This window comes from Rhinichthys klamathensis, unplaced genomic scaffold (assembly GCF_029890125.1).
Source record: "Rhinichthys klamathensis goyatoka isolate OS25496 unplaced genomic scaffold, OSU_Roscu_1.1 h1tg000170l_1, whole genome shotgun sequence".
NCBI lineage: Eukaryota > Metazoa > Chordata > Actinopteri > Cypriniformes > Leuciscidae > Rhinichthys > Rhinichthys klamathensis.
This window is the reverse complement of record NW_026606701.1, coordinates 959749-981945: the sequence shown is the minus strand read 5'-3', so window position 1 is coordinate 981945 and position 22197 is coordinate 959749. Positions and strand designations below refer to the sequence as shown.

The 22197-nt window shown below is 38.8% G+C and overlaps 3 protein-coding genes across 3 annotated transcripts in view; 2 read left to right on the top strand and 1 right to left on the bottom strand.

Moving 5' to 3' along the window:
• The window catches only part of mdn1 (midasin AAA ATPase 1), a 62834-nt gene extending 54814 nt beyond the window's left edge, over positions 1–8020 (top strand). The window contains exons 87-101 of the mRNA XM_056259855.1: positions 72–207; positions 573–883; positions 965–1126; positions 2326–2427; positions 2574–2772; positions 2925–3089; positions 3174–3331; positions 3930–4019; positions 4132–4247; positions 4341–4515; positions 5607–5680; positions 5819–5933; positions 6042–6108; positions 6239–6381; positions 6768–8020. Of these exons, the coding sequence (XP_056115830.1) occupies positions 72–207; positions 573–883; positions 965–1126; positions 2326–2427; positions 2574–2772; positions 2925–3089; positions 3174–3331; positions 3930–4019; positions 4132–4247; positions 4341–4515; positions 5607–5680; positions 5819–5933; positions 6042–6108; positions 6239–6381; positions 6768–6953 (2199 nt within the window). The 3' untranslated portion in view covers positions 6954–8020. The remainder of the gene's footprint in view (positions 1–71; positions 208–572; positions 884–964; positions 1127–2325; positions 2428–2573; positions 2773–2924; positions 3090–3173; positions 3332–3929; positions 4020–4131; positions 4248–4340; positions 4516–5606; positions 5681–5818; positions 5934–6041; positions 6109–6238; positions 6382–6767) is intronic.
• Positions 8021–9418: 1398 nt separating this feature from the next.
• katna1 (katanin p60 (ATPase containing) subunit A 1) lies at positions 9419–15397 on the top strand. The gene is made up of 10 exons (XM_056259857.1): positions 9419–9603; positions 9690–9832; positions 10950–11136; positions 11546–11661; positions 11767–11872; positions 14189–14347; positions 14455–14581; positions 14678–14809; positions 14946–15072; positions 15171–15397. The coding sequence occupies exons 1-10, from the start codon at positions 9442–9444 to the stop codon at positions 15367–15369; spliced, it is 1458 nt and encodes a 485-aa protein (XP_056115832.1). The 5' UTR covers positions 9419–9441; the 3' UTR covers positions 15370–15397.
• Positions 15398–16842: 1445 nt separating this feature from the next.
• ginm1 (glycoprotein integral membrane 1) lies at positions 16843–20355 on the bottom strand. The gene is made up of 8 exons (XM_056259854.1): positions 20202–20355; positions 19823–19885; positions 19629–19728; positions 19370–19527; positions 19046–19205; positions 18744–18952; positions 17272–17435; positions 16843–17000 (listed from the first exon to the last, which is right to left on the bottom strand). The coding sequence occupies exons 1-8, from the start codon at positions 20289–20291 to the stop codon at positions 16889–16891; spliced, it is 1056 nt and encodes a 351-aa protein (XP_056115829.1). The 5' UTR covers positions 20292–20355; the 3' UTR covers positions 16843–16888.
• Between the last annotated feature and the right edge of the window lie 1842 nt (positions 20356–22197).

Genomic DNA, 22197 nt, shown 5'->3' with positions numbered 1-22197 from the left:
CCAGTAGAATAGAGCATAATAAATATATATGTTATTTAACAACTTGTTTTTTTGTGTGTGTGTGTTTGTAGCGTGAGTTTGATGAGAATGAAGTAGACCCGTACCACGGAAAGCAGGAGAAGGCAGCTGAACCAGAAGCAATGGACCTGCCAGATGAGCTTAACCTTGATGAAGATGGCAAGGATGAAGAAGGGGGAGAAGGGGATGGTTTGTTCAACATTCAGACATCTCCTGAGTTTTTTTTTATCCCTAGCAAAAGGTACACTAATGTTCAAAAGTTTGGGGTTGGTAGGATTTTTAAGAGTGTTTTTATGCTCACCAAGGCATATAACTGTTTAGGCAATAACTTTTCTATTTTAATATATTTCTTTAAATATTTAAAATACAAATCTTTTGAAACATTATAAACGTCTTAATTGTCAATTTAATGCATCCTAGCTAAGTAAGTGTTAAAAAGTGTTTAAAGAAAAAATACCCTAAACTTTTGAATTTTGAATGAGTGTGCATGTATAGATTTTAGTAGATTTGTATTTTTTTTGTTCACACACTTTTTCATTTTACTCTTGTTTCAGAGGAGAATCCGTTTGATATAGATGACAAACTCATGGAGGTGGATGAAAACACTGGAGAAGAGAAAGATAGATCGGAGGAAGGTGGCGATGAGATGACAGATGAGCAACAGGAAGGACAGATGGAGGAACATGGAGAAGACGACAAATCAGAAGAGAAGGAAGGAGCAGAAATATCAGAGGATCAGGAGTCTGAAACGGATGAGAGAGGAGAGAATGAGGGAGAGGAGGACAAGGAGGAGAAGAATAAAGGTCAGGAAGAAGGACGAGAGGAGGAAAAGTCCATACCGGCTGATCAAGGCCAGAAACCAAAGGTTTGTCGTTCAAAAGTGAATTACAAGGAAATGTGTAGAGGGGAAAGATTTGCCTTATAATTTTAATCTGACATTTCACAGGAGGAAGAGGATGGGGGTGAGGATGATGATGATGATGCACAGTTGGAATCTTCAGAGAGGAAGGAACATGCATCAGATGGACAGACAGGAGAGGAGAACGTTCAGAGTGACACTGCAGTAGAGCTGGCTGGAGCCGCGTCAGAGAGAGACCAGGCAAAAGAGGTACACAAAAAGAGACTGGGTTAATATTTGCAGATGTCAACCTTACAAAAAACAGGTTTTATTTTTTATTTTTAAAAATCTCTCCAAGGTCATGGAGAGAAAAAATATATGGTCCTGGAAAACCTGAAAATATCAGGGACTCAAAATTGACCGTTCTTTTTTTATATCGAATTTTGCAGTGTTTATTGCAAATGATTTATTTGTGGAAATCTTTTTTTATTTTTGTTATTCATGTACCCTTTTTAATCTTTAATCAAAAACATAAAACCCCTCCTCCCCCTTGCAATGGTATATCTTCTCTGATTACATGAGCACAAAGCATGGGGACAGGACAATATTCCCTTCCGTCCTATCAATCGCGAGATTGCAGTAATCCGCAAACGTCAACGATCAATTCCTGATAGACAAAATCAAGTCCCGCCCTTTAGTTTCAATTAAATATATACATCACCATAAGGAATAGACCATCGCTATTTCCATTTCATGCTGACATTAAAGCTGCAGTCGGCAAGTCTGGCAGATTGAGTGGATTTAGGAAACTTTTTAATGTTTACAACTCTCATTCCCTCCCACACTATCAACGGATACCCTCATACCGAGTTCATGCTCGTCAGTGCGTGTGCACCAGATTTTCAGTGAACGCGCCCGTCTCATCAGCATCCATCAACACCATGGAGTATTTGGAGGTATGCTGTCCTGGCTAATCTACCGATAGATTGCAATTGCTTACGTCATTTATACTCTAAAAGAGCTTACTTGATTTTCCGCCATCACTCTTCGTTACTGCGCGAACTTCAGGCGTGTGCATGTGATTGTAACGTGCGTGAGGGGTGGCGTGTGCCCGATCTGTGATTGACAGTCAGATCTCACACCCCCCTGCGCTGATTGGACATGATGATCCGGGAGCTGTGGATTTTTGCAAAACAAACAACACGCTCCAGGTGGAGTTAGAAGCTCGGGTTTTTTTCTAAAACCACTTTATTTATGTTGTTCTGTCAGATTATAGTGTCGATTTCACTGAATATGATCAAAAAAATGTTGCCGACGGCAGCTTTAAAATAGATTTTCAGGCCTGGAAAAGACAGAGATATTTAATATAATCTTTAAATGAAATTTCTATAGTCGGTATACATTTTTAGTCAATGTCATGTTATTCTCAGTTAAGTAAATCAATTATGTAAATGTACCCATGTCCACAGGAGGACGGCAGCGGGGCAGCGGATGCCAGTCAGTCTGAAGGGCACGACTCCAAGCTGATGGCCAGAATGAGTTCACACAAACAGAGGCAAAAAAACACACAGGTCAGTGTGTAAAATAACAGGCTGTCTCACACGACGATTATTGGCTCATTTATTTTTGGCTTTTTGTCTGGTTGCTCAAAATAAAAAGATAGCATGTTGTATGTGTAAAAAAGAAAAGCTGATGACCACTCTTATTTTTCTACCAGAGCTTCAAACGCAAACCTGGACAGGCAGATAATGAGCGCTCAATGGGCGATTATAATGAGCGTGTGAATAAGCGTTTGCGTACGGTTGACAACAGAGAGGAGAAAACGCAGGATCAGACTCAGACTGACACACAAAAGGAGTCTGACCTGTACGAGCACGTAAAACAAGGAGAGGAGAGATACGACGCTCAGACATATGGTGAGGACTTATGTACAATTATGTATATTCTGACTTTAATGTTCTGTATGTTTTTCTGCATACCTATGCTAGGCAGGTTCCTATCCATGTAAACAGTATTTAGAAGAGATACCACCTGAGTCACGTTCTCTTTTGACATCTGTTCTTCATAGATGCTGCCAGTGCAGAGCAGCAAAAGCCAACTGGTGTGAAACAGGAAGAGGACGATGAGGAAGATGACATTGCAATGGATGTGGAGGAGGAGAAGGACCTGCAGGCAGTTGAAGCCCTGGAGCTTAAACCAGAGAAACTAAATGATAATAAAGCCTCTCAGAAAGGTGCAATACACTCATCCACCAAGTTCTTGTACACGCATGCATAACCTATGTGTCCATGTTGAACATTTGTCTGTTCTCTCTCAGGTCTGGAGTGCGGGGATTTGGAGGCACAGAAATGGGCGGATGAGGAAGAGAAGGAGAAGACCGAGACACAGAAGAGCAGTAATGAAGAAGAGATGAAAGAGAGGAGTGATGAGTCCACCATCCACACTGTACCTGAACTACTAATGGACATGCAAAAGGTATGTTGTTTCATGCTTAGTAAAAAATACAAAAAATGCTCACTTCCCCCAAACTTTTGAATGGTAGTGTATTTTTGAAGAAGTTAATACATTTATTCAGCAGGGACACGTTCAATTGATCAAAAGTGACATTAAAATACATGTATAGTGTTACAGGGAATACCTTTCTTTTACTTTTCATCAAAGAATCCTGAAAAAATCGTATCAGTTTACACAAAAAAACCAAGCAACACTTATATTATTAGTAATCATAAGAAAGGTTTCAAATCATCATATTAGAATGATTTCTGAAGGAGCGTGTGACACTGGAAATTGGAGTGATGATGCTGAAAATTCAGCTTTGTTATCTCAGGAATAAATTACATTTTCAAATATATTAAAAAAGTGAATAGTTATTTACCATTAAGTAAATTTACTATTATGTACTGTTTTTTTTATTTTTTATAAATAAATGCATCCTTAGTGGTCATTAAAGTCTTCTTTTAAAAACATTTAAAATAATCTTATCGACCCCAAACCGCTACTGGGACCACTAATGAAATTGCTCTTATTTTCATTCTGCATATCAATTGTACAGCAATTTTGTGTGTTATATCAGGCACCACTGAAGAACCCAGAAGAGCTGAGAAGAGAGATGGAGCTGCAGTTGGAGGCCTGGCAGAGACAGACTTTAGGATCCCAACAAGAGGTGACATCTTAACACCAGTCACATGACAATTGAGCTTCTTATCCTCATCTCACATATCAAAATTGTAATGTTTAAATAATTTGTATTCATGCCATTTTTTGTTGTTGCTCAGGAGAGTGCGGCAGCAGTGTTGTGGCATCAGTACCAGACCCTGACGTCTCCTTTGTCCCAGGAGCTCTGTGAGCAGCTCCGCCTCGTCCTGGAGCCCACGCAGGCTGCCAAACTCAGGTCGGTCCCTCCACTTCACTGGTCAGGTTTATCAGTTTGTAATAGCTCTCCTCAAGATTTTTACCATTAACACTGTTTAATGATCTCAAACAGGGGAGACTTCCGCACAGGCAAACGGCTGAACATGCGCAAGGTCATTCCTTACATCGCCAGTCAGTTCCGTAAGGATAAGATCTGGCTGAGGAGAACAAAACCCAGCAAGAGAAACTACCAGATCTGCCTGGCTGTGGACGACTCCTCCAGTATGGTGGACAACCACTCCAAACAGGTGCAGTATCCTAATATTGCTTTAGATATTAAATATCACCTGCTGAATACATGTGAAGTAGGGCTGTCACAATATCTGAGTTTCACTACACGATTATTGCAAAGATTTTTTTTTTTTTTTACTTTTAACAATATTCTCACAATATTTATAGAAATGAAAAAAAATGCTTCATCTTTAGCTTTGTTTATTTTGTTTTCTTTTTATTTGACCAATGAATCTCAAAATATAAGTGTAGGAAGGTGTTTGCGTCTGAAGTATAAAATCATTGGTTACCCGTAAGCCAATCACGTAACGTTTGGTTATGACGTGTGTTATTCGCCAGCTCAGCCGCATCGAACTTCCACTGTAAACACATGTATGATGCGAAAACGAAACCATCGAGCGAAATACCGGAGTGAACATGGCTGACCGAGTTTTGCTGCCTCCTTAACCTGATCCTGAGTGCAACCAAGGGGGACACAATCACAACTATCGCCTTGCCGGCCTTTGGCCTGCCCAGTTTCTCACTGACGATCGGTAATAGTTGATAAATTCAACTTTTACCTAAACCTGTTGGGAGTAGGGCCACGGCATCACATCCATTCAAAATGTTTAACAAACACTCTTCTTGTTCGGGCTTCAGTTTGGAAATGCCGGGAATATTCTCCACAGCAGAGCGAATTGCATCCCGTGTCTCCATATCCGCGGTCGTTTTCGATTTCCCCAATCTTAAACTCGGCGCTTAGCGTCTACGTCACGGCTCTCAGCCCGCCCTCTGTTCGTTGATTGGCCGTCTGTTTTCAGGCCGGAGGAAAACTGAGAGACATGTCGATGTCTCAGACTAAGTACCGAAGCGAAATGAAATTGAGCGGAAGTACGAAGTCTGACGTAGTCAGGCTAACTATGTTGGAGTGTCAACCATATAGTTACTGCTGTTGGATTCTTCTCAATATTATAATTTGTGTGGTATTAACCTGATATCAATGTCATTTTTTCACAGTTGTCTTCATGTATTATCGGTATATTGAAACACCCCGTAATGTGAATCCTTTAAAATGGAAGGACGTTACCTTTTAATAAACATATGTTTGATAATGTGTCTGTCTCTGTAGCTGGCGTTTGAGTCGGTCTCTGTCATAGTGAACGCTCTCACACTTCTGGAAGCGGGCCAGGTGGCTGTGTGCAGGTGAGTTCAGATTATTTTTCCACAGACCACAGAAATATTGGTGCAAAGATTCTCTCAAGATTAAATTCCTGGTTGATTAACTCATTCATGCATGTATTCACTCACTCAGTTAATCATCTTTTAATTCTCTTGCTGTAGTTTTGGAGAGAGTGTCCAGCTGCTCCATCCTTTCCACCAGCAGTTCAATGACCAAACAGGAGCAAAAATACTGCGGCTCTGTCAGTTCCAGCAGAAAAAGACCAGAATAGCTCAAGTAAATAACTTGTCTTTAGTTCTTATGTTTTACATGTCTTTATATTATTTTGTTATATTTTTATCCCACACCAACATAAAAGTAATTAGGAAAAATGTTATCTTTCAGTTTTTAGAGACTTCAACAAATATGTTCATGGCAGCCAAACAGCAGATACCTGGCTCGACAAACACCGGTAAAGTAGTTTACATCAGATTGCTGTAAACAAAGAAGCCCTTAGTTCTAGGTCTTATTTATGTTCTTACATCAATTTCTGATCTAATACACTCTTCTATTGTTGTTTTGTTGTCCCTTTCTCTTAACAGAAACGTCTCAGTTACTGCTTGTAGTATCTGACGGCCGGGGTTTGTTCTTGGAGGGGAAAGAGAGAGTCGCAGCTGCAGTTCAGGCCGCTCGCAGCGCAAACATCTTTGTCATATTTGTTGTGCTGGATAATCCAAACTCTAGGGTGAGGGATCCGTTTGGATCAAAAGGATCTGTGTTCACAGTGCAGTTTAGCTGAAGTAAAAAAAAATAATAATAATAATTTGGCTATTTATGTTTTTACTTCATCTAAATGTATGTAATTAGGAAAAATGAAAAGCACTTTGAAGATATGATCCCCATATTTATTTTAAAGTGTTGTTTTTTCTTACTTTTTTTTTTATTTACTTCTGACAGTTATGTAGCCTATATAAATGATTAGAATTGCAATTTTATTTATTGTAATGCAACTATTATAATTACTTTTTTTGTAATTATTAAAATTATTAAAAGTATAATTCAAATAATAAAATAAATATACATCCTACATTTTATTGCATGTTAATTAATACTCGATTCTCTCCATGCTAGGACTCCATATTGGATATTAAAGTGCCCATATTTAAAGGGCCGGGTGAACTGCCAGAGATTCGGTCCTACATGGAGGAATTCCCCTTCCCCTTCTACATTATTTTGCGAAATGTGAACGCCCTCCCAGAGACCCTGAGTGATGCTTTGAGGCAGTGGTTCGAGCTCGTCACCGCCACAGACCTGTAATGGACCACATGGAAGCAATTTTGCAGGGGCCAGAAGACACAACTGTAAAACTTAAGTTCCGCTGCTGCTAGTCCTTCCCAAACATCAATACACACACAAAAGACATTAGACAGGCTGCTGTACATGTGCCTTTTTCTTAATTTTGTTATTTTATTGAATTTGTAGTTTGATTGAAGTGGTTTCTCCTTTTCATCACCGCAATCACTTGGAATAGTTTTCTCTTGTTGTTACCATCAATCAACTTTGCACATCTTTTATTTTTTATTGTTTATTGATTTTTTTTTTTTTTTTTTTTTTTTTTTTTATCTGCAAGGAAATGTGATGCCTGTGTATGGGAAAAACTTCAGTTTGACTGACTGAATGTTGACTGAGATACCTCCAATCCTTGCAGTATTTCCCACCCCTGTTCTTGTCCTGTTTGCATCCAGTTTGTAAATGTGAATGAACAAATTTAGTGTGAATGGCACTGCCAATGTTTGATAATATCATATGCAAATATCAAAAGTACATCTGCATGTCAGTATTCACCCTTCAGACCCTCTTATGGTTATCCAGAAAAAAATGTGCCTTTACAAAAACCCACATTCCCATCTAGACGGTTCTCAATGGAAACTGATGAACTCATCAGCACTGTACATTTGAAAGGATTCTGACTACTGAATCACTGGTTATTTCTTCTACAACCAGGAGCACAATTTCTGCCAGTGAAGAAAACTTTTGAAGAATCTTCTAAATTGTCTGTGATTTCAACCAACACTGTTCTATATCCTACAGACCTTAGATATTTAAACTCATAGCTGCATCTCTTACTAGACATGTCTAGTTTTGAACATTTAATTTTGAAGTATTTTGATTCAGTTACATTTTGCACACACTTTTCTGCTCGGTCTGTGCATTCTGCATCAGAGAAAGCAGGATCAAAAAACAAACTATTTCATCATGTACACATTGTCCAAATGCAACAGTAACCTGGTGTGTGTCCTGTCATCTTACTCATCTCGGTTCATGAAATAATAAATTGCTGATAACCGTGGAAATAACAATAAAACATTTTGGACATGTTTTCATTATGGTCTGAATTTTGATTTTGTAATGAACAGCCGCTAGGGAATGTTTTTTATTGTTTAAATGTTAGTTACAAAGAGCTGTTCATAATAACATTTGGAAGACTAATTCACATAAATTTAGATCTGTGAATAACATAACTTGAAATGTACAAAGTGAATCACCTCAAACGTGAATTTTGAAGCTGAGGTATGAGTGTATATTTTGTTGTGGAAAAACATTCCTAATGGAACCCATATCTTGGCAATACTAATTCTCTTAGGGGGTTTTATGGCAACTGACTAAACAGTTTTATTTAAAACGTTTATTGTAGCATATAGACTTCTACCCAGAAAACAAGAGAGAACAACATTTCCTCAGCATAGCCATACCTTTTAACAATGTTGATGTTTATGTTAGTTGCATTTTACAATGGCAATATTGCTGTCTGCATGTGCACAACATTGTAACAATGTTTTATTGCATTATTTTCCACTAGTTACATTATTTTTGCTATATATATTTTTTACTTCATGTATATATATTTGTTCATATATTTAGTTTATATTATTGAATATTATATCGCCCAATACTTTTATTTTGAAAAGAGATTCTAGCTCTATTGACTTTTATGTTGAAAAGTAGGACCGCGAGGGTACTTTATACATTTGCTTCCGGCTTCACAATTTTAAGTGCCCTTCCCAAACAAGTTAACTTCACTACTGAAGGGAACTCATGAGTGTGTGTGGATCCTAAGTTATTTCAAATATAATCCTCGTCCAAAGCCCCACGCAGGAGTTTTGACCCCTAATAATAGTTGTATGTTGTACCTTTTTCAGGATAACTTAACGTAACTTAAGAGGCGGATCACTGTAACTTACAGGTTTGTTCATGACTAACTAACGTTACACAAATTGCTAAACGTAAGCTTCTTTTGACGTAAGCTCATACTGTTAAATGTTTGGCGCATTTTCCTGGTAATAGCTGAAACGTTCATGCATTGTTGTATTTTTCCCAAATTTGTAGTTGTGTGATTGGCTGATGTCTAACATATTTTGATTTCATCTGTTTTTAGCATACAAATATAGTGCACATGCCAATCTATTATGGTAACACTTTATTTTGATGGTCCCTTTTGCAAAGTCTGTTGTCTAGAAGCAACTTTGCAACTAACGTTACCCCATTCGAGTATTAGTAGACTGTTTGCTTCATATCTGCTAACACTTGCTACCCCAAAAGACATTCTACTGTCTATAAGTAACTTTACATCTAACGTTACATGTCAACTTATTCTAACCCTAACAGTCTACTAATACTCTTCTAACACTCTAATGAGAGTTAGTTGACGTGCAACGTTACTTGTAGTCAACCGTGTTAAACGGAGCATCAAAATAAAGTATAACCAAACATATTTCCACACATCTTCAGCTGTTCCTCTTGCAGAATGAGTCTGGGGGAGATCAATGAGAATGTGAAGCTGGCTCGAGAATATGCGCTGCTGGGGAACTACAGCTCTGCAGTGGTCTGTTATCAGGGGGTCCTGGAACAGATCAAAAAGTACCTCTACTCAGTCAGAGACTCCTCTCTACAGCAGAAATGGCAGCAGGTTGTAGTTCCTCCAGTCTATGATTCAGGCTATTATGCATTCAACTTGTTGTAACTGGCCTTTGTGCGTTTATGTGTCTCATCAAGGTTTGGCAGGAGATAAATGAAGAGACAAAACAAGTTCGGGAGATCATGGCAACACTTGAGAGCTTCCAGCTGGAGTCGACCCCATCCAAACCCAGCAGCTTTGGCCAGGAGAATGACATCATGCCTGTTCACGTGGAGCACAGGTACACAGCACGTTCAAACACTCCTGTCCTGACAGTCATCACAGACACACACAGATCTCACAAACTCTTTTACTCTTGTGTACATATTTTCTGCATCCAATAGTTGTTAAATGGTGTACATTTAAAGTAAGAACTCTGTGTTTGAACATATGTGGTGTTTTGTGTTGTATTGACTTTGCAGAGTTTGGACCAGTTGGGTTTTATTCAGGTACCTGATGGATTGTGCCTAATGAAGGGGTTGAAATTTTGCATGCTCTTGGTTGTCATAAAATGTTCAATTTCAGTGTGTAAGACATCTACCTTTTTTGTTCAACCGTAGCCCAATATGGGTTTCAGATGTGAACCACCTATTTCACATTTTTTTCTGTTTGACTTTTCACTCGAGTTCCGACGATCAAGGGTCTTGAAAACCTTGAAAAAAATCCCTGAGATCATGGATACCTTGGGAAATAAAACTGAGAGTTTAAAATCTTTTATTTCCAGGCCTGAAACTAATATTAATGGGCATTAATAATAACATTTTAAAAGTATCAGAAAGATCATGGAAATATCCTTACTGAATATACGTACATTTTTAATTATGCTCATTTAATCAGTTAGATATTGCTTAGGACTTTTTGTCTTATTGGAGACATTTGTAAAGTAATAAATAATTTAAAAAAAATATATAGATGTAAATAAATAATTAAATTTGTACTATTTATTTCAATTTATACTTGCATGATTTCTTTTTATACAGTATTTCAAATAAATGGAAAGCAAAGGAAATTCATTGACCACATTTTGTGGGACTGCTGTCTTTAGTAGTTGTTGAGTTTTAAAGCCCACATCAGCACTCTTGTTATGTGAGCTAGATTAAGATCTGAACGGCCTCCCACCGTCTCGCAGTCCCTCATACTCTTTTTCATGCCTCCCTTGAGGCTATTAAAGGTCTGTTGAGCCTGTTATATAAACCATAATCTGATTATGAAGTAACATTTGAATGAGAGATTACAGCCCCATTAATTACAGACATTTTATTCCATTTAGCAAAATTTAATGAATAATATTGTTAAAGGGCCCCTTCAGTCAGCACTGTATGTCCTGATACTATGTGTCTGTGTGCTTGTGTGAACAGGTCATCTCCATGTGTAGTGCGCAAATCCTCTGGGCCGTACAAAGATGGCAAGGGCCATGGAAACAGGTTGAGCGCCGGCCCTCGCGGCCAGCCACGACCCTCACCGCGCGTCACCAATGGAGACAAGGGAAAACCTCAGAGAGGCAAAGAAAAGAAAGAGAACCCGTCCAAGCCAAAAGATGACAAGGTAAGGATCCATAGCCCATCACTGTCTGCTATTATGTCTTCAAACTGCTCACATTCACAACATTTACTCATAGGATCAGATTACGCTGTATTAACAATATTTACCATATTAACCTGTGTTACCAGTTTCTTACATCAAAGCAAACAGCTTAGAAAGAGTTTAAAACATGTAAACATGGCAAGTGTTTCCTTTGTACTCTTGACTATAAGCACCTTGGTTTTGAAACAACAGTGAACAAAAAGTTTACTGTATTTGTCTTGCAACTTCATTCGTTTGAAGCTCAATGTAATGTTTGATTTGTGCCTTTTTCAAAGCCATTTGCAACAGTGTCTAATTCAGAGGAAAAGACTCTGGCAAATCAATCATAGTTAAAAAAAAGATTTGACAACTCTCTGCTCCCTCCCTGTAGAACAAAGCGGAGAGTGTGGAGACGGAGGTGAAGAGGTTTGACAGAGGAGGAGAAGACAAAGACCTGATTGACATTCTGGAGAGAGACATCATCTCCCAAAACCCCAATGTCACATGGTGAGTTCTTTCTTCAAAAGTGCTTCCATTTCTCATTTGTTTTCTCAAATTACCTGTTTTTGTAGTAAGATCATCATACATAATGGTGTTTATTTTTTGTTATAGGGATGACATTGCTGACCTGGAGGAGGCCAAGAAGCTGCTGAAGGAAGCAGTGGTTCTACCCATGTGGATGCCTGAATTCTTTAAAGGAATAAGACGCCCGTGGAAAGTAAGAACCCCCAAAGAAAATCACGTGTGCTTTATGGATTTCACAAAGTTCCATCCCAAAACTTCACATCTTATTGTGTTCTGTAATTGGTGCCCTTGAAAATGCATTTTCTCTTATTAATGTACTTTGGTACATTATTCATGTTCATACACTACTGCTCAAAAGTTTGTGGTCTGTAAGACTTTTTAATGGTTTCGAAAGAAGTCTGTTATGCTCACCAAGGCTGCATTTATTTGATCAAAAAGAGTAAAACAGTAGCATTGTGAAATATTATTACAAAAATATCTGTCTATTTAAATATATTTTAAAATGTCATTTATTTCTGTGATAGCAAAGCTGAATTTTCAACATCATTACCAGTGTTGTGTGTAACGCGTTACAAAGTAACGCGTTACAGTAACGTAACTACTTTTTCGGGTAAAAAGTAGTGTAACGTGCTACTACTGAAAATTTGGTAACGAAACGCAGTTCCTTTTTCAATTCGGCGCAACGTTACTTTCCCCAGGGACAGATTATCTGTCCCTGGGATTTGACAGCGATCTCCGTCATTTGATAGATTTGACCGCGATCGCCATCTCCGTAGTGAACGCACCAGAGAGAAATGCACATAATGGATTACATAATCAGAGAGTAGCCTATTTCTTTTCGTTTTGAATTGTTTAGTTTAAAGACATTTCAAGATTAAATTCTATACGTTGAGTTTCGGTTAATTTATGATGAGATGCTCCAGTTCACGTGCAATGCAAGTGACCACGCCGGCGCTTCCATGATTATATTGACTCCTATATTTGCTTCTTACTTGCAGGCATTTGGTTGATAAAAAAATTGATTAAAGTTAAGATACAATTTATAGAAAACGAAATTCGCTTTAAAGAAAGGCTTTCTTCAAAACAAAACTTAATGAAGTGGTCAAAATCATGTCTGATTGACTTAATGTCTCCCGATATATTGCGCATCCATCTTACTCGCGCTGTTCACTTTTCATAATCAGCATAGATGGAAAAAAAAATAACATTATAATATTTTAACAAATATGAAACTAAATGCGCTTATTTAGCTACAACACGTAGGCTATAGTAGGCCTACAGACTCTCTATTTGTATATTGCTGCACATTCATTTAATTCTGAATTTTGCACACATAAGTTGAAAGGCATTTGTTTACGTGCATAGTAAAACATATCTGCAACATTTATCAAGTTCACGGATAATTGTGCGTGCATTTATTAATCATTATGATATAAAATCATAATAAAGTAGGCTATACTATGTACAAAAAATCTGATAAGCCCAGAATATGAACGCAACGTGTTTACTTACACGTTAAGCATTTTCCTCCCATAGGAAAACCATTATAAGAACGCTTAATTTGGCTTAATGCAGATTAGAATGTCCCCTTATTATGTCTAAATAACAAGATAAGTTTTCTTTTTTTTTCTTCACCATTCGGTTCAGGACTTCCATAGAATACAGCCTGAATATAATTTACTTCCAGAAATGATTTTTGGGGGTGCTAACGGGGTGCTTTGGTCTTTCTTGGGGGCTTTCTTTCTAGCCCCTCCCTAGCGCCGCCCATGCATATGCCTATCCATTAACCGGTATTTCTTCATAAATATAATTTTTTTTGATAAATGCATAATGCATATATATGGCATTTATGCATAGTAGAACTTTATGTAGGCCTACACATTTAGGAACAGATATTGGGTTCTGCCCAAAGTCAAGCAACATAAAAGTAACGTAAAAGTAACGAGTAACGTAAAAAGTTACTTTCTATATGGGGTAACTAAGTAAAGTAACGGATTACTTTTTAAAAGAAGTAACGAGTAACGAGTTACACTACTTTTTAAAAGTAACTTCCCCAACACTGATCATTACATTACCAGTCTTCAGTGTCACATGATCCTTCAGAAATCATTCTATGCTGATTTGCTGCTCAAGAAGAAACATTTTGTATTATTATCAGCTGAAACCAGTTGTGATTCTTAATTTAAAATAAGTGGATTCTCTGATAAATAGAAAGTTTAAAAGAAAAGCATTTATTTAAAATGGATATCTTTTGTAATATTATAAATGTCTTTATGGTCAAGATTTGTTTATTCTTTTGAACAAATGAATACGTCCTTGCAGAATAAAATTAATCATTTCTTCCACAAAAAAAATCTTACTGACCCCAAACTTTTGAATGGTACCGTATTATTTAACAGCAATGTAACATACTTTCATGTGTGTTACCATGCTCTTTTGTGGTGATCTTTGCTGCTTTATACACAGTATTTTTCATGAACACAATAACTGAACTCGCATATGATTTTAGGGAGTGTTGATGGTGGGGCCTCCAGGCACAGGAAAGACATTGCTGGCCAAAGCTGTTGCCACCGAATGCCGAACCACATTTTTTAACGTGTCCTCCTCCACCCTCACCTCCAAATACAGAGGAGAGTCTGAAAAACTTGTACGGCTGCTGTTTGAGATGGTAAAATCACACACACACTTCCTGTATTACCCCTCATAAATACATGTAAAATGTTAGCCAAACTTGCTTTCTGTTTTATTACTGTACATGTTTGCATGTTTATACAGGCACGGTTTTATGCCCCCACCACCATCTTCATCGACGAGATAGACTCCATATGTAGCCGCAGAGGAACCTCAGAAGAACATGAAGCCAGCAGACGTGTCAAAGCTGAACTACTCGTCCAAATGGATGGTATTTCTACATGCAAACTGTAACTGTACAGCTTTGATTGAACAAGATTCTTTTATTGAGGGAAAAATCAACAAATACACTTCTTTTGTTGTCCAGGTGTTGGAGGGACGTCTGAATATGACCCTTCAAAAATGGTTATGGTTCTGGCAGCCACCAACTTCCCTTGGGACATTGATGAAGCTCTGAGACGGAGACTAGAGAAGAGAATTTATATCCCACTGCCCTCAGGTGTTCAGAATTACCCAGAATTCATCACTCATCATACCATATTAGGCTACATGCCATCAGCTTAATCCATCTCAGCTCAAGACCAGTAAATCTAATTGAACAAATGTATTTAAAATCACATTATGTATTTCCGTAGCTAAAGGCAGAGTGGAGTTACTCAAGATCAGTCTGAAGGAGCTTGAGTTGGCCAATGATGTCAACATGGACAAGATCGCTGAGCAGTTGGAGGGGTACTCTGGTGCTGACATCACCAACGTTTGCAGGTGTAGCTATCACTTTATTATGACTTTGAGTTGAGCCTGAAATTATTTTCAATGTTTAAAGTGCCACAGTTCTAGAACATGTTTTTAAATAATTGCAGAGATGCGTCCCTGATGGCAATGAGAAGGCGGATTGAGGGCTTGACCCCTGAGGAGATACGGAACTTATCAAAAGATGACATGCACATGCCCACTACAATGGAGGACTTTGAGGCGGCACTGAAGAAAGTGTCCAAGTCTGTATCTGCTGCTGATATAGAGAAATACAAGCAGTGGATAACGGAGTTTGGCTCCTGTTGATTATGCCAAAGAACCTTGATTTTGTTTTTTTGTTTTTTCTTCACAATCGCTGTTAGCACTTTGAAAGACTGAAGACCAGTTTCACTAAATCTCATAGTGCATTTCCATTCTGGACCAGACTGAATTCAAAGAGCCTAGATAAATCTTGCTATAAATGAAGTGTGTTTGTATGGCTGTACAGATTAATAGTTTGATATTTATTAGTAATAGGTTGGATTTAACATGTACAGGACTTTCAGCGCTGGTTAACTGGATACAAGTTATATTCACTCATGTTCAAATGAATTTGTAAGGATAAAGGCAGAACTAATATCCAGAAAATCCAAAATGGTTTTAGTGCTCTTATTACAAACTCACTGTGTTGCTCTATTATAGTGTGTACAGACAATAGTACTGAGGTTGTGGGCATGTTTTTTTTATTTGCTTGATTTGTCTGTTCCTGTAAAATCACTGCCACTGACCAAAGACCAGCAAACCCTTCGATCTCCAAATGCTCCATTAAGTGAAGAGCTAATGAAATGCTGCTGTGCCACTATGGTTGATTTAAAGGCCAAAGTTTCCAGAGTTGGACAATTGTCTTAAGTGATGAGACCAGTGTCTTAAAGGTGTGTTCAGAGCTTGACTTTTATGAACACCATGGAGAACCAGTTTCTGGTTTATTTCATTAGTGACATTCCATTGACATGCTCAATTTGAAAAATGATATATTTTGTTGAATAAATATTTTTTAAATTTGAACAGGACTGTTGTTTTTATTTCAAATAAATCACTGAGATTTAAACTAATTTGTGAAGAATTTACTAAAACTGAAGAAAACAAGTCATAACATGCTTCAGAATGACACAAATTACAGATTTCATTAACAACCAATGACAAGGCTACATGAAATGTACATTTCCAGTTGAAATGCTTAAAATGACTGAAACGTTTGACCCACTGCCCAAACCAAAACGTGTTCATTTAACTCGTGCAGGTCAAAGCTGAAATGTATTGCTGGTATTGATGCTTAATCTAACTGCAATATCTCAAGCAACATGAATATCAGATTAAGCAACATGGGCAGTTTCATACAGGCCAATAAAAACAGTAAGAAATGAGGAAAAAAATCCATATAAATAAGTTGTTAAAATTATCTTGATGGTTAATTACATTAACCTTGATGGATTCTTTTTTCCCCTTTAGTGTCATACCCTTCACCTTTTCGTGTTATTTCCATTTATCAGGCAAAGGTAATTCACGGTATTACCGTAAAACAAACAGTTTAGTCAGTGGGGGACAAAGCAGGGACATTTTAGGTACTATGCTTATTTAAAAGTGTGCACCTTTACCGTTCCACCTCATCCTTATTTTCCCCAAGCACAGTGTAGTCAAGAATAAAAAAAGTCTGACCATGCTTTCACACAGATGCAGATGTGAAAATAGAAATATGTTGGAGATTTTTTTTTTCTTTTAAAGTGCTACACTGAAGGTATTGTCAACCAAATAAAGCCACATAGCCAAACTGATGAGAACACGTCCATCACTTTTCTATCAAAATGCTTTTTTCTGGTATTTCTCCCTCCATGTTATCTATTAGACTCTGTTTTTCATCATCTGGCATCAGAGTCTCTGGATTCAGAAGAAAGAATCCCCTATGAAAGACAGAAAATAAAAATATTGCATATTAGTCATACATGTTATCTAGCAGAATGCATAAAACGCCACTTCTAATTGGTTCTTGAGATGAGATCTAATCCAGATGTGCTCAGGACAGGTCTATAGTACCAAATGAACAAAAAACCCTGATTGAGTTATAATAATACTCAGTGCTTCGAATCATATCATTCGAATATCACCTATATGGCCGTGCATTTATTATAGGGTCTGTTGAGAGACCCAGTACCAGGTTGGTGCAAGTTGTACCTGTGTTCACAGGAGGGGAACAGAACATCCAGGATCTTAATGATGATAGCGGAGCCTGCAACGCCTACCACCACCACCCACATGATCAAGAAGAAGAGCGGGACTGAATCAGACCAGAAGCGCCGAAGTTTATCCCTCAGCTCCTCAACCCACTGGCACGCCACCTGCCCAAATAACAATAATTGCAACGGGTCTGTGAAAATGACACTACTGAGAAAGAGGAAATTAGAAAAAAATGGAATGGAATATTACAGTATTTACTATAGAAGATGTATCCGTGCACATCACCATTTCATTATTATTAATCTGCCCTCATAATATTTAATCAAAATAACGTCCCCTCCCTCTTGCAGCAACATCTCTTCTCTGATGACATGTTTACTGGCGCGAGGGTGGGGCAACCTGTCACTCACATGACATCACAGCAATAGCAAACTACAAACATCCAACAATTCAATCAATTCCCGACGGACAAAGTCAAGTCCTGCCCTAAATTGTTTTCGTTTGTGAAGCCGCTTCACTCAGATATGTTTCATGCCAACTTTAAAGAAGTATCTATACCACATTTAAAGGAGAACTCCGGCGCAAAATGAACCTTTGGTCTAATTACACATTGTTACCTAGTCAACCGTTATCTGAGATTTGTTTTAATGATTATCGAATGTAAATAGTTTTATCTCTAAAAACAGTTTAGCCTATGAAGCTAGTATAACGCTAGTATATTGGGCATAGTGTAATGACAAATAAAAATCGCTTGTTAATACCACTAACAAGGCTGAAAATAGCCCCACACTAACACGGTAGCATAATGAGGGTCCCTACCTTCAAACCGAAGCATTGAGAACTTTGTCAGTGTCCAGACAGTTTAATAAGAAGATATTTTAAACATACAGTCAACTTCGCGTATACAGGCAGGAGCCATCTTTGAAATACAGTCTCTACCAGTCGATCTACGAACGCCGATCCAAGTGCGCTGGTGAGAATGTGAACGAGCTATAAGTTGTGATAAGGTGAGCGCGAACAGCAGGCTTGGATCGGCGTTCGTAGATCGACTGGTAGAGACTGTATTTCAAAGATGGCTCCTGCCTGTATAAGCGAAGTTGACTGTATGTTTAAAATATCTTCTTATTAAACTGTCTGGACACTGACAAAGTTCTCAATGCTTCGGTTTGAAGGTAGGGACCCTCATTATGCTACCGTGTTAGTGTGGGGCTATTTTCAGCCTTGTTAGTGGTATTAACAAGCGATTTTTATTTGTCATTACACTATGCCCAATATACTAGCGTTATACTAGCTTTATAGGCTAAACTGTTTGTAGAGATAAAACTATTTACATTCGATAATCATGAAAACAAATCTCAGATAACGGTTGACTAGGTAACAATGTGTAATTAGACCAAAGGTTCATTTTGCGCCAGAGTTCTCCTTTAATATACCCCAAGAGTTCACAGTGGTGGTGCAGAAGCACTTACATTGTAAGAGGATATGGACCCACTTGGAGGAACCCCAAGCAGCACTGAATCGGAAGTCCTTTCCTCTTCCTCTCTGGACTCATACAGGGTTTCAGGGTCCATCCGCAAGGGTGTTTCAGGAAGTTTCCCTGGAGCTGCAATCTCCTCCTGGGTGGTCTCTGCATGTTTGAGTAGGTAGTGGCTAGTGGTGTTACGCACTTGGTCTTCAACTGTGAAGAAAACAATACATCGAAATTCTTTCAGTTAAAGCACCACAGTCACTTTTCAGATTACAAAGAGGCATTTTATGCCATATAATCTACCTGTATTGTGTATGGACGCATCAGTAACCAAGACGTCATTCTCTTGTGGAATGACGGAGAGCTTGCTTCTTGATAAAGGGTAAATATTGGTGACCTGTGTGATCTTCTCAGAGCTCTGGTTCCACCGGATCTCCACCTCACACACGTCAGGCTGCTGAACCTACAAAATACGACATCAAGTGCTTGATCACATTCATGTGCACTGCCTCAAGCTGGAGTTTGGTTTCTTTTCATAGCATTAAAGCTGTCATTTTGTTTAAAATTACTCCATATAACAGAGAATTAAATTACGTCAGTCATCATTTATAGGGTAACGGTTAAAACCTTTTCATCTGCCAACTGGATTATCTCCTGACTCAGGAGGAGTAACAGAACCTGCTCTCCAGCATCATTCTGAACGTATGATTGATTGATCATCAGCCTCAGCTCACTGCTGACCAACACATCCGCCGGATTACCAGAGCTCACATTATAACCATCCACTGCAAACACAAAGAACAGTAATAAACATGAGCATGGTTACTGTTTCTCTTAAATAGACTTTAAAAATACGTTTGATTGATAAATTAAAAAAGATGCATACACAAAAATGCAGGGCACGTCATCCTTGTGACACCTGTAGACTTGAGAGGTGCTCCATTAATAAATGTTTCATTGTCCAAGAAACCTATATTCAAATTAATCTGAAAGAATGAGAAATAATTTTAAATGATCACTCCTTCACAAAACATTTGTATGGATGTAGGCTAATACACTATTCCCCAAAATACTTCTTACCTGTACACTGTACTTTGTCTGGCTATTTTCACTAACCGCTGTCATATTTAACACGATGGTCTCCTGTGAAATAAACAACATATATAATAACAAACGCGTTTGTTTACATGATTCTGACTTGACAGTCTTTTCCTGAAGTTTTCAAAGCTGCTGGCCACTGCTTTGGGTAAATAACGTTAAACCGTGAATATTATATTTGCTTAACGTTAAATGTGTCAGTGACAGACAAACCATGGTTTAAGCATCTTTATAAACCAAATTAATGTCTAAAAACTTGTCCGTTATTTATTATCGGATACGCAGTTTGTGTAGCTAAGTTACACATGTGATGCAACAGAAATACATTAAACTGCCTCAAAATATATGAAATATCACCCACCGTGGTTATTTGTTTCGATTGGGTATTGGTCAGGATACACAAGACGATCAGATAAACCATCGTTAAATGTATTTTCCATGTAGACGCCATTTTTTTATCACGCTAGTTACCAACAATACGTGAATTAAAATACGCGGATGACGCGGCTCTGCGCGTCATGTCGTAATTCCCATTTGTGGTGACGCAGAATTGTTTTTAAAAACTCTTGAGCCCCCTATTGGTCTTTAGCATGGTCTTTAGAGGTAGCTTCACACAATAATAGCCTCATTTTGAAATAACAAAGAACTTTAGGATTTGCAACCTTTTTGTTTGATGAACCCCTGTGAACAGTTGAAGTAAGTTACCCCTTGAAATTGTAAATAATTTGAACCTTATAAAAATATAATGAATTTCGCATTTTTCCACTTTCACTTGTGAACTATTTCTGTTGATATTTGTATTATTATTGAATTTAAATTCATTATTATTTAAAAATAAAAATAAGTTATAGATTTAAATTTCATGAAGATCACAATTTTATGAGCTCAGTGGTCAGAAAATCCTGGATGGGGAACCGCAATAGAATAGAGAGCCTAACACCGCCTTCACACTGGCAGTTGAAATCATCTCCGATACGGCTCCGAAACGACCGGAAGTCATTCATTTCCTATGGAGATTCGCAGACCGCATGCGAATGGGTCCGAAACGGGTCCGACCGAGTGCGGTGCGAAGGAAATCGTGTCCGTTGGTCATCCGGATGCGTTCAAAAAATTGAACTCTTGCGAAAAGCTACGGACGGTTCCTATCCGACAATTTCAGCGGAAGTTAGCGTTGCTATGATACTGTAACAACCGCACAGTATTCGGGAGAGGCAGAGACCAGCACACTAGGATGGCAGTTAACACACAACTCTTTATTAATGGTTAAAACAATGTCAGCTCATAAAACACATTACCCCCCTTGCTCAGTATATTGATCCACAAGCAGACGAGCTCACGTCCTGGCGAGAAGGATACACAGGAAATCTCCGTTCAGTCCATTGGTCAGCAGGCAGACTCAAGAGGATCCAAGAGGTCCAGCAAAGAGGATACCCAGGAGCCTTTCGGTCGCGTCACTCGGCTGACCGTACCAGGTTCTCCAAACTCTCTATTGTTTGCAATTATCACACAGAGTAGGAGCTCTCCTAGCCCGAAGTCGCGTCCCTAACTATCTGTCACATTTACCCCCCACTGACTGTCTATCTTCACCGCCGGAGACACTAATCATCCCGAGCGGCCGTCTGGCGTTTCCCCACAAGTGAGAGCTCCCCCGAATCTCTCTCGAGCAGTACTCACAACATCCTTAAATAATCATCAACTCCTCCCACATCAGCTGTACCCTTTAAGTTAATTACGCAACACTCATTCGTTTAGATTAAGAGGGGCGTGTACATTAATCCCACCTAAATTCCAATCATTTCCTTATTCATCACACTACCCCCCTCCCGGGCGAAAAGGACTCGTCCTCGAGTCAAGCCGATAAATCATAGTCCAACAACCGGGCCGGTACCTTCCTAGCCCGCGACAACCGTCCTTCAGCAAATCCATTATTTGTCCCATAACACGACTCGCGGCCTACAGATTCCATAGGTACAGCCACACAAGAGCTGTCACCAGAAAGGGCTGCAGGCACATCCACTATAGGGGCAGGCAACAGGGTGGAAACAGAAGGCATCACAGCATCCAGCGCAGGGTCAGGAGACAGCGCAGCGTCCGAAAGTAGTGCAGGGTCAGGGTGCAGTGTGGAATCAGCCAGTAGTGCAGGGTCAGGGTGCAGTGTAGAATCAGCCAGTAGTGCAGGGTCAGGGTGCAGCATACTCCTTTCCCCATCCACAGCCGACATTCGACCCCCCCCAACACTCTGCAATTCCGGCCTTCCTGCAGGTAAAGTAGAAACATACGGTTTAAGACGATTAAAATGCACAACTCGCTCAAACCCCTTTCCTTTTGGGGCTATTCGATACAGGACCTCCGTAACC

Coding starts and splice junctions, on each gene's coding strand:
- ginm1 (XM_056259854.1), bottom strand. CDS start 20,291: ATGGCGTCTACATGGAAAATACATTTAACGATGGTTTATCTGATCGTC. Junction 19,886..20,201: donor AATCGAAACAAATAACCACG/GTGGGTGATATT, acceptor TTTATTTCACAG/GAGACCATCGTGTTAAATAT. Junction 19,528..19,628: donor GACGTGCCCTGCATTTTTGT/GTATGCATCTTT, acceptor TTGTGTTTGCAG/TGGATGGTTATAATGTGAGC.
- katna1 (XM_056259857.1), top strand. CDS start 9,442: ATGAGTCTGGGGGAGATCAATGAGAATGTGAAGCTGGCTCGAGAATAT. Junction 9,604..9,689: donor TACAGCAGAAATGGCAGCAG/GTTGTAGTTCCT, acceptor TGTCTCATCAAG/GTTTGGCAGGAGATAAATGA. Junction 14,810..14,945: donor TTATATCCCACTGCCCTCAG/GTGTTCAGAATT, acceptor GTATTTCCGTAG/CTAAAGGCAGAGTGGAGTTA.